General features: G+C 48.5%; 1 protein-coding gene across 3 annotated transcripts in view; it reads right to left on the bottom strand.

The window, feature by feature from the left end:
• P4HA3 (prolyl 4-hydroxylase subunit alpha 3) overlaps window positions 1-11,667 on the bottom strand; it is a 29,343-nt gene that overhangs the window by 6,395 nt on the left and 11,281 nt on the right. The window contains exons 7-13 of one of the 3 annotated variants that reach the window (XM_081952876.1): window positions 10,995-11,162; window positions 9,751-9,815; window positions 6,903-7,062; window positions 5,359-5,421; window positions 2,982-3,050; window positions 1,765-1,861; window positions 355-553 (exon numbers count right to left, since the gene is read on the bottom strand). In XM_081952876.1, the coding sequence (XP_081809002.1) occupies window positions 483-553; window positions 1,765-1,861; window positions 2,982-3,050; window positions 5,359-5,421; window positions 6,903-7,062; window positions 9,751-9,815; window positions 10,995-11,162 (693 nt within the window). In that variant the 3' untranslated portion in view covers window positions 355-482. Of the gene's footprint in view, window positions 1-29; window positions 554-1,764; window positions 1,862-2,981; window positions 3,051-5,358; window positions 5,422-6,902; window positions 7,063-9,750; window positions 9,816-10,994; window positions 11,163-11,667 lie in introns of those variants that run through there. The other 2 variants (XM_081952877.1, XM_081952875.1) reach the window with 2 other exon arrangements.

Below are 11,667 nucleotides of genomic sequence, written 5' to 3'. Positions count from 1 at the left end.
AGAGGGGCCTTTCTTCCCCCTACTCCCATGCCCATCATCCCCGCCCTCTCCATTCCTCCTCCCATGCGCTCCTCTTTGCCTCCCTGCCTACAATCCTGGCCCTTTGGCCCAAATCCATCAGGCGCTTCCCCGTTGGTCCACTAGAGGGCGAATGTCACGGCTGGCATACCAGAGGAAGCTGCGAAGGAACGGACATCGCAAACAATTGCCACTCTAGGATGTTACACTCGCTCTCCTTAACGGCCCAGCTGTGACAAGGACGCTTGTAATGCTTGCACACCCAAGCGGCTGGTTCTTTGCAACACCCAAACGTTTCCCCCCCAACCTGTCCATCCTCAAAAGTTAAATAAATAAAATTTGGACACATCTGGGGACCCTGGGTGCTCCAACAATCGGCGTCGAGGCTTCTGCAGGGGTTTTCTTTGCACACACCCAACCCAGCTGCAAGATGCAACCGCTTTGTTGTCACGTCCCGCAGGTCGCTATTCTTCCGGGTCGATGCCGCACCGCCTGTGGAACTCCTGCCCGTGTTCGTGGAACCACTTGTTGGCCACTGCAGAGAGAGGAGGCGTCGGGAGGATGAGGAGGAGGCCACGGGTGCCTTGCGCCTCGCCGTCATTTACACCCAGTATAATTGACATCGCTGTAACAGGTAGCCCTCAAGCTTACGAACCACAGTGGAGCACCAAACGTACGTTGCTAAGCGAGACAGAGCTTCGCCCCGTTTTACGACCTCTCGCCACCGTTGCTAAGGGGAATCACTTCAATTGTTAAATGAATCGCACGGTTGTTAAGTGAATCTGACTTCCCCGTTGGCTTTGCTTGTCCGAAGGTCGCAAAAGGAGGTCAAGCGACCACCTGACCAATGGGGACGCTGCAGCGGTCCTAAGTGTGAAAAACGGCCGTACGTCATTTTTTTCCCCATTGCCGTTGTAACTTCAAACGGTCGCTAAATTGTAAGTTGTAAGTTAAGGGCTACCGACCGGCATAGCAGTTTAAATGAATCAAAATGAAATGGTGAGTCGGGTGATTGGGGAGCAGCCTCCCCCGCAAAGCATCGCCTGGCGTCAGTTAAAGACTTCCAGTGTTGGGGCATTCACAACTTCTGGAGGAAACTTCTGTTCCACTGATGAATTGTTCTCACTGTCAGGAAATTTCTCCTCAGTTCTAAGTTGCTTCTCTCCTTGGTTAGTTTCCATCCATAGTTGCTTCTTGTTCTACCCTCAGGTGCCTTGGAGAATAGCTTGACTCCCTCTTCTTTGTGGCAACCCCTGAGATATTGGAACAATGCTATCATGTCTCCCCTAGTCCTCCTTTTCATTAAACTAGACATACCCGATTTCAGCAACCGTTCTTTGTATGTTTGATCCTCCAATCCCCTAATCACCTTTATTGCTCTTCTCTGCACTCTTTCTAGAGTCTCCGCATATGCCCCACCCTCTGCACATGCACCCCCCTGCACCCCCTGCATGCATCCCGCACTGTGCATGTGTGTGCGGGGGGGCCTGCACGCCCCACACACCCCACGCATGCAGGGCAGAGGCCCGACAACCAGCTGGCCGGTGGGAGGTCCGTGCATATGCGCTCTGGAGCTGAACTCGGGCAAGGGCTCACGGATCCACACACAGAGGGTGCATCCTGCCTTCTGTGGCACGTGCAGCCTAGGTTCACCATCACGGACTTAGGGGGTTCTGGACTCAGCTGTGGTTTCTCCATAGCTGCATGAAGAGAGATTTGGGGGGGGGGAGGACCCCACTTGCTTACCCCACTTGTCTCCCGCAAGGACCGGGCAGCCGGCGTGCAGGGTGGCCTCGTCCCCTTGCCCGTTCTTCCACAGGTTCCACCAGAAGAGAGCGGCGTTCTTAGAAGAGACCAGAAGGGGAGGGGCTAGAGATGGGGGGCGGCTCGGAAATGGCCCCCAACCCAGGCAGGAGGAAGCGGGGGGGGGGGGGGGGTTGGAGAAAGCCAGGGAAGAGTCGCACAGGAGACGGAGGGCATAAACATTGAAGGAGATAGAGAGTGAATGAGTGCATGAATAAGGGAATGAATGCATGCAAGCATGGATGAGTGAGTGAATGAATAAGTCAGTGAGTGAATGAATGGATGATTGACAATGAATTAATGAGTGAAGGAATGGATGAATGAGTGACTGAATGAATGAGGGAATGGATAAATGAATGCATGAAGGAATGAATGCATGAATGAGTGGATGAGTAAATGAATGAGCAAGTGAGTGAATGAGTGAGTGAATGAATGAATAAGTGACTGAATCGATGGATGAATGAATAAGGGAGGGAATGGATGAATATAGGAGTGACTGAATGAATGGATGAATGAATGTGGGAATAGATCGATGGATGGATGGATGGATGAGTGAGGGAATGGATAAATGAGGGAATGGATGAATGAATGGATGGATGGATGAATGAGGGAATGGATGAATGAGTGACTGACTGAATGGATGTGGGAATGAATGAATGAGGGAATGGATGAAGCAAATGAATGAGGGAATGGATGAATGAATGAGGAATTAATGAATGAATGAGGGAATGGATGAAACAAATGAATGAGGGAATGAATGAATGAATGAGGAATTAATGAATGAATGAATTAGGGAATGAATGAATGGATGAATGAATGAAGGAATGAAGGAATGAATGAATGAATGAATGCGTGAATGAGTGAATAAAACCACTGCCACAAAACAGCTTGTAAAATCAGGCACGGTCACACGATGACCCACTTAATGACCGTCACAACCATAATTGCAGTCTCAGTGACACTCCATAAATCAAGAACCATTTGGGGCGATCTTAAACCCCCCTTTCTTTCTCCTGTAGAGAGGCAGGCCAGAATAACATGAAACGCCTTGGCCATCCTTGGATTTTTGCAAGATTTGTGGTTTTTTTTGGGGGGGGGGGGGTGGCTCTTCCGAAGAGGAAGAGGAGGATGAAGGGAATTGCAAAGCGGAAGGGGCTCACCTTGATAACCGGCACACTGAGATTGGCATAAATAAAGGCTGTAGATCCTCCAGCTTCTACCGAAGTCAGCTGAGCAAAAAGAGGTAAGAATGGAAGATAGAATCATAGGGACACAAGAGGTCTTCTAGTCCTGCTCAGTTACAGAGCAGGGGGCTCCAACCTTGGCCTGGGCAACGATTTGTCTGATGTCCTCTACTAGAGGTGTCCAACTTTAAGCCTGGAGGACTTCAACTCCAGCCAGGCTGGAGAATTCTGGGAGTTGAAGTCCTCCAGACTTAAAGTTGGAGACCTCTAGTAGAGGACATCAGACAAAACGTTGCCCAGTCTTTCTTGGAAGCCTCCAGTGATGGAGCTCGCAAAACTCCCAACCCGAATTCATAACTCTTATCTTACTAGCCCCTACCTGACTCGAAGGGGGGTTGGACTAGAAGACCTCCAAGGTCCCTTCCAACTCTTCTTCTTCTGCATCCTGTCCAATCAACATTAAGTACAAGAGCGGGGGTTCACTCACCCCAAATTCTGAAGCTCAACTAAACCTTCCTGAACTAATTGTCAGATTGTTAATTAACTCAATAACAACAACACAGGATAGTCCTCGTCTTACGACCTCAATTGGGACCAGGGTATCAGTCGCTAAGCAGCGCCGTCGTTAAGAGAATCATCACACGACTGAATCTGATTTTACAACTTTTTACCACAGTCGCTAACAGAATCATGTGGCAGTTAAATGAATCATATATTTGTTCGGTCTTTTATTAAGTGACCATTTGAATTACAACCGCACTGAAAAAAGGGACTTACGACTGTTTTTCGCACTTATGACCGTTGTAACATCCCTGTTATCATGTGATCAAAATTTGGATGCTTGCCAAATGAGTCGTATTTATGACGGTCACAATGTCCCGAGGTTAAGTGATTTCCCATTTGTGACCTTCTGACGAACAAAATCAATGGGGGAAGCCAGATTCACTTAACGACCGGGTTACTCAAATAACAACCGTGGCAAGAAAGGCTGTAAAATGGGGAAAACTCACTTAACAGCTGTCTCTCTTAGCAACCGAAGTTTTAGGCTCAGCTGTGGTCATAAATAGAGGACTTATGGATCTGGGCAACTGAATGGAGCTGACTGTTTGCTGGCCGGATGCCCTTCCTGTCGCCAATGAGGAGTTTTGTTCAACAGATAATATTCTTGACACCGTCTTCATATAAAAATATTCTATTCCCTGGAATAAAAATCTGGATTTTTACAGCACAATCCTACATATCAAGATGGCATCTCACTATATTTGTGGAGTGTGTATGTGTGTTTTCCCCCGGGGAGTGATGTTGGGCACCCCCACCCTCTGCTTGGAACTCGAATCCAGAGCCTTTGGTAATCTCTTGCACCCAAGATCAGTTCTGCCTTGGATATCTGAGAAAGAAGGGAAGAAAAAGAGACCTAAATAAATTTATCCCTGTGGAGCGGGCGCGCATTTATCCCTGTGGAGCGGGCGCGCAATTTGGGCGTCCTCCTTGATGCCCGGCTGTCAATGGAGGACCATGTGGCAGCCGTGGCAAGGGGGGCGTTCCACCAGGTTCGCCTGGTGCGCCAATTGCGCCCCCTACTGGACCGGAGTGCCCTGCGCACGGTCACTCATGCGCTGGTGACGTCTCGCCTGGACTACTGCAATGCCCTCTACATGGGGCTTCCCTTGGGACGCATCCGGAGACTGCAGCTAGTTCAGAACGCAGCCGCGCGGGTTATTATGGGAAGTACACGTTACTCCCACGTAACACCTCTCCTGCGCGAGCTGCACTGGCTACCTGTGGCCTTTCGGGTGCGTTTCAAGGTATTGATCACCATCTTTAAAGCGCTCCATGGCATAGGACCTAGTTATCTGCAGGATCGCATCCTACCACATACGTCCCTGCGGCCAATTCGCTCACACAGGGAGGGGCTCCTCCTGGTGCCGTCTGCTAGGCAATGCCAGCGGGCGACACCTAGGAGTAGATCCTTCTCTGTGATGGGCCCAACCCTCTGGAATGACCTCCCCCCAGACATTCGAACTACCACCGACCTCCGTTCCTTCCGGCAAAAGTTAAAGACTCACCTGTTTCAATCAGCTGGCCTGGCACTTTCTTAGTTTTACCTCCCAGGGATTTATTTTATTTTAGGGTTTGGGGTTTTAATTGTGATGTTTTTAGGATTAGAATTATTTATTTCTTAGTACAGCCTATCTCCCCTCCAAATGTATCTTAAATGTAGCTTAAATGTATTTAATTTTATGACTGGTTTTATTGTATTGACTGTACACCGCCCCGAGTCCCTTTTTGGGAGAGGGGCGGTCTAAAAATCTAAGAAAATAAATAAAATAAATAAATAAGACCGAAAACTCACATAGACCATCAACGTAGCTATCCGGTTTCCGGATTTCATCCGATAGAGGGGGCTTTTCCTCGACTGGATAAGAAGGAGAAAAAAAAAAGAGATTTTTTTTTGATTGACAGCAGGGCGTGGCAAGATCAGCCAGGGAGTTTACAATGCCTGTATTGTTTGTGTACATGGGTCAATTCCCAACATGGCCTTTTAATTCATTTCTCCACATATATTATTATTTTTATAAATAAGGTGAAGGACAGACGTAATTCTCCTTCCTCCACTATTTTCCCCACAACAATCTTGTGAGGTGGGTTGGGTGAAAGGGAGGGACTCTCCCAAAGACACCCAGCCGTCTTTCATGCCTAAGGCAGGACTAGAACTCCCGGTCTCCTGGTGATTGGCCCAAAGTCACCCAGTTGGCATTCATGCCTAAGGCAGAACTAGAACTCACCGTCTCCTGGTGATTGGCCCAAAGTCACCCAGTTGGCATTCATGCCTAAGGCAGAACTAGAACTCACCGTCTCCTGGTGATTGGCCCAAAGTCATTCAGCTGGCTTTCATGCCTAAGGCGGGACTAGAACTCCCCGTCTCCTGGTGATTGGCCCAAAGTCATTCAGCCGGCTTTCATGCCTAAGGCGGGACTAGAACTCCCCGTCTCCTGGTGATTGGCCCAAAGTCATTCAGCCGGCTTTCATGCCTAAGGCGGGACTAGAACTCCCCGTCTCCTGGTGATTGGCCCAAAGTCATTCAGCCGGCTTTCATGCCTAAGACAGGATTAGAACTCACCGTCTCCTGGTGATTGGCCCAAAGTCACCCAGCCGGCTTTCATGCCCAAGGCAGGACTAGAACTCACAGTCTCCTGGTGATTGGCCCAAAGTCACCCAGCCGGCTTTCATGCCTAAGGCAGGACTAGAACTCACCGTCTCCTGGTGATTGGCCCAAAGTCAACCAACTGTGTTTCATACCTAAGGCAGGACTAGAACTCCCATTCTCCTGGTGATTGGCCCAAAGTCACCCAGTTGGCATGCATTCTTAAGACAGAACTAGAACTCACTCTCTCCTGGTGATTGGCCCAAAGTCACCCAGCTGCCTTTCCTGCCTAAGGCAGAACTAGAACTCACCGTCTCCTGGTGATTGGCCCAAAGTCACCTAGCCGGCTTTCATGCCTAAGGAGGGACTAGAACTCCCAGTCTCCTGGTGATTGGCCCAAAGTCGCCCAGCCGGCTTTCATGCCTAAGGCAGAACTAGAACTCACCGTCTCCTGATGATTGGCCCAAAGTCACCTAGCCGGCTTTCATGCCTAAGGAGGGACTAGAACTCCCCGTCTCCTGGTGATTGGCCCAAAGTCACCTAGCCGGCTTTCATGCCTAAGGAGGGACTAGAACTCCCCGTCTCCTGGTGATTGGCCCCAAAGGTCCTTTCCAATATTGTTCTGTTTTTCACAGCACTCTGACCTTCCTTTTTGTTCTTTCCTTTTGGGAAAATCTATTTCTAGCTATTTTTGCCTCCGAAGATGAAAAAGCTGTTGTCACGTTCAATAGGTTTGCAAGAGGTTTACTCACCGTCGCATGGTCAAAGTGGGGTTCGTAGTGGCCTCCCAACCCGTAGTTGACCACCTGGAGGTATTCGGCGTAAGGGTGCTGGATATTCAAGCCCGTTAAGGCCGCCGCCCGTCTACCCAACGCGCCAATCACAGGATCCAGGCTGTCCTTCAGCCAAGCACTGAAAAAGATCCGGGAAGAGCTGCAGCCCGACAGCCATCCAATGGGTCCCACCAGAGGGGAATTCAAGGACTATGGAACGGCCTGCCACCAGACATTGTGGAAGCTCCAACACTGGAGGTTTTCTAGAAGAGGCTGGACAGGCATTTGTCTGGAACCAGACAGGGTCTCCTGCTTCAGCAGGGGGTTGGACTAGAAGACCTCCAAGGCCCCTTCCAACTCTGCTGTTCTGCTATTCTGACTTAATCCGTAACTCTAATTAAAGTAGGATGGGGGAGGAAGAGGAGGAAGACAACTGTGGGGTCCTTGGTGCTTTCTGAGCTGGGTGGTTTCATGACCCAACTAGGTAATGTAATCAGTGATGGGAGCAGTGATGGCAGTGGGGTTTGCAGGGAGGAGGAGGAGGAGGAGGAGGAGGAGGAGGAGGAAGACGACTGAGGGGTCCTTGGTGCTTTCTGAGTTTGGCTGTTTTCTTGCAGACGTTTCATGACCCAACTAGGGAACATCATCAGTGCTAGAAGGGAAGAGGGGGGGTTACCGAGTGGAGGAAAAGGAGAATGAAAGGAGGAGGGAGGAGAAAGACAAAAAAAGAAAGAAGGAGAAAGAAAATAGAGAAGGAGGAGCAAAATAAAAATAAATCATCCGAAAGCATCCAATAACAAACTTCCCACCTAACAGCCATTCCCAAAGATCCATTGCTAATCCGTATTGAAAAGCCTCCAACAACTGGACCGATTCTGATCTGAGATCTGGCAATCCAGGCTGGATCTGTTTCCTACGGAGCATCAGCAGAGAGAGAGAGAGGGAGAGGGAAGAGTTAACTGCTCTTTTCTTTGGTGGAGCTGGAGAAGCGCTTAAGGGTTTTTCCTCTGCAGGCTGCAAAATTCAGCGGTGAGATCATGAAACATATTTTAGGGATGGCTGTGCAGCTATAGCAACTTCATATATACATACATACATACATACATACATACATACATACATACATACATACATACATACATACATACATACATACATATATATATATATATATATATATATATATATATATATTCTCTCTCTTTCTTGGCATTTTAAGAGACCGTCTGAAGTCATTTCCCTTCCACTCAGACAGACCTTCACGGGAAATGATTAATGGGGGTTATAAATTTGTCCCTCTGGAGAAAGAGGCACAGAGAAGAAAAAGGTAATTCAGAAATGATGGACTTTTCACCTCCGCGAAAGTATTTGGGCAAAGGCACACATGATGGAGAGGGTCTCAGGTTAATCCCGGGGTACAAATCCAACCGCCCCCTTTGAGGGGCGCTCTGCCTCTCAGGACCCGAAAGGGAAAAGAGGCATTGGAAGAAAAATGTTAGATTTTAAAAGAATGCACGGAGAATGTCCAGGAGTGGCTGGAACCTGGAACTTTGGGCTCTTTCCAAAGACAGCAGGAGAACTGGAGAAGGAGATTGTCAGCTGTCAACTGTCTTAGGACAGGGAGATGGGTGGCATACAAAGTATATTTAATAAATGAATGAATAAAATTAGAAAAATGAGAAAGAGAAGGAGGGAGGGAGGGAGGGAGGGAGGGAGGGAGGAAGGAAGGAAGGAAGGAAGGAGAATAAGATTTTAAGCTGTCCACTTAGGACAATGAGATCAGTGGCATATACAGTATATTTAATAAATGAATGAATAAAAACAGGAAAAGGAGAAAGAGGAGGAGGAGAAAAGGAGGAAGGAAGGAAGGAAGGAGAGGAAGAGAGGGAGGAAGCAAGCAAGCAAGGAAGGAGAGGAAGAGGAAGGAGGGATTGAGGGAGGGAGGGACGGAAGGAAGGAAAAGGAGATTGTCAGTTGTCCACTCTCGTGTGACAGTGAGATCAGTGGCATATACCGTATATTTAATAAATATATGAATAAAGAGAAGAATGAATGAATGAATGGAGAGAAGAATGAAGAGAAGGAGAAGAGAGGGATGAAGGAAGGAAGGGGATGGAGGGAGGGAGGAAGCAAGCAAGCAAGAAAGGAGAGGTAGAGGAAGGAGAGGGAGGGAGGGAGGAAGGAAGGAGAGGGACAGAGGAAGGAAGGAGAGGAAAGAAGGAAGGAAAAGGAGATTGTCAGTTGTCCACTCTTGTATGACAGTGAGATCAGTGGCATACACAGTATATTTAATAAATAAATGAATAAATAGAAGAATGAATGAATGAAGAGAAGAATGAAGAGAAGGGGGAGAGAGGGACAAAAGAAGGATATGAAGTAAAGAAGGAAGCAAGGAAGGAAGAAGGAGAGGAAGGGATGGAGGAAGGAAGGAAGAAAGGAAGGAGAGGGAGGGAGGGAAGAAGAAAGGAAGGAAGGAGAATAAGATTTTAAGCGGTCCACTGTCTTAGGACAGGGAGATGGGTGGCAGACACAGTATATTTCATAAATAAATGAATAAACATAGGAAAAGGAGAAAGAGAAGGAGGAGAGAGGGAGGGAGGAAATATGGAAGGAAAGAAGGGATTAGAGGAAGGAAGGAACAAAGGGATGAGAGGAAGGAAGGGGAGGGAAAGGGAGAGGAGAGGGAAGGAAGTAAAACACAAGCAAGAAAGGAAGGGAGGAAGAGAAGGAAAGGAAGGAAGATAGGGAGGAAAGAGAAGGAGAAGACAGAAAAGGGGAAGAAATTGCTGGCTGGGGAATTCTGGGAGTTGAAGTCCATCCACTTTACCTCTGACTGATCCGATAGTCTGCTTGTTCCTGGTTTTCTCCTGAAGCCACCACGGATCTCTGCAGCTGGAGAAAAAGAGAGAAGGAGGGATGAGGGAGAGAGAAAAGGAGAGGGAAATAGAGAAGAGAAGAAGGGACAGTCCATTTAGTGACCGTTATTCACACTTACAACCGCTGCAGCCTCCCCGTGGTCACGCGATCAAAATTCATATGCTTGGCAACTGACTCGTAATTATGACGGTCGCAGCGTCCCGGGGTCACGTGATCCCTTTTTGCAACCTTCAGACAAGCCAAGTCCACGGGGAAGCCAGGTTCACTTAATGACCGTGAGACTAACTGAACCGCTGCAGTGATTCAGTTAACAACAGTAGCAGGGAAGGCGGTGAAATGAGGCCGGTCTCACTTAACAACTGTCTCACTCAGCAACAGGGCTCCGTCGTGGTTGTAACTCGAGGACTACCCATGTAACAGCAGTTAGATATTTATCTTTTTATTTATTTTATTGATCCCTTCCTGTTTTCCTTCCCTTCTCCCAATCTTTTGAAAGGAATCCTTAATTTCTCTAATGCTTTCATCTACTATTTATATTTGAAGCATGGAACGGAAACTGATTTCAAGATTTGCAGCAACGAGAAGGCGTATTAAACCGAGGAAATGCATGAAAGGGGGAAAGAGAGAGAGAAACTATCCAAAATATTGGAGAAATAGGCATCAAAAGGCAGATATCTCTTAGAGCAGGGGTGTCCAAACTTGGGAACTTTAAGACTTGTGGACTTCAACTCCCAGAATTCCCCAGCCAGCCATGGTCGTAAGTAACATTTTTCAGTGCCGTCGTAACTTTGAACGGTCACTAAATGAACTTTTTGTAAGTTGAGGAGGTCTCTTCGCAGCAGGAGAAAGGCAGAAGGAAAACGGCCCACTGAGGCACCCAGTCAGTGGTAGGTTTCAGCCGGTACGGCCTGGTACGGCCGTACCGGTAGTAGTCGGGAGCAGCGGCCACCGTACCGGTACGGTGGGTCATTTGGCCCACCCGCCCGCGTTCCTTACCTGTTTTTGAAGCAACCGGGCCAATTGCGCATGTGCGCACAGAATGCGGTGTCTGCGTGACCTCCAACCAGCAGCTGGGTGTCGCAGGGCCAGTGGATTGCGCATGCGTGGGCAGCACACGAAGAGACCACAAGCATCCTACCGGTAGCGACGGTAGGAGCAACCCACCACTGCACCCAGCCCGCCATCGTCACTTACACCCGGAGCCGCCAGCGCCTGGATCTTCTCCGCCTCCGAGGGACTGAGGAAGTCGTGGTACAAGGCCAGCTCAGGCTGCGGGTGCAAAATCTCCTTTTTCAGCGGCTGCAGGATGAGCCAAGGGCTCCGGCTGGTCTCGTAGGAGCAGGAGAGGCGATGGTGGGCTGGCTGAGAGGAGACACAATGTGAGCATTTTACAAATGTATAAAATTGATCACGATGGATTAATTAATTAAGTTCGTTTGCCACCCTTCTCGCTGTAAGGCAAGGACATGCCTAATGCAGTGTTTCCCAACCTTGGCAACATGAGGACTAGTGGACTTCAATGTCAACCCTGCCTTTAATAAACCTCTAGATGGATTAATTGTTTGGGGTGCTAGGCTGTCCTTGGGCCACATTTGGGGGCGTTTGGGGGGAGTTACACCTTGGCTGGGGAAAAAAGAAGCTTTCTTCTGCTAAAAATGCCCTTCCCGGCTTCTTGGGATCTCTGTTTCCAGGACAAGGTTTCTTGGTTAGTCAATTGGAACTGTTGGGAGATTAATGAGGACTAGAAAACATGTTAGAAACAAATTGGGACCTGGTAGAAGCTAACCGTAAGGAAATCAGAATGCGGAAGCTGTTGGAGGTGGGAGACCCAATGTTTAAGACTTTTAAGGTCCAGAGTTATCAGTGA

The sequence above is a fragment of the Natrix helvetica genome (assembly GCF_964273705.1).
Source record: "Natrix helvetica genome assembly, chromosome: 4".
NCBI lineage: Eukaryota > Metazoa > Chordata > Lepidosauria > Squamata > Natricidae > Natrix > Natrix helvetica.
Note: the sequence above shows the minus strand (reverse complement) of the source record. Positions and strands in the feature narration are given on the sequence as shown.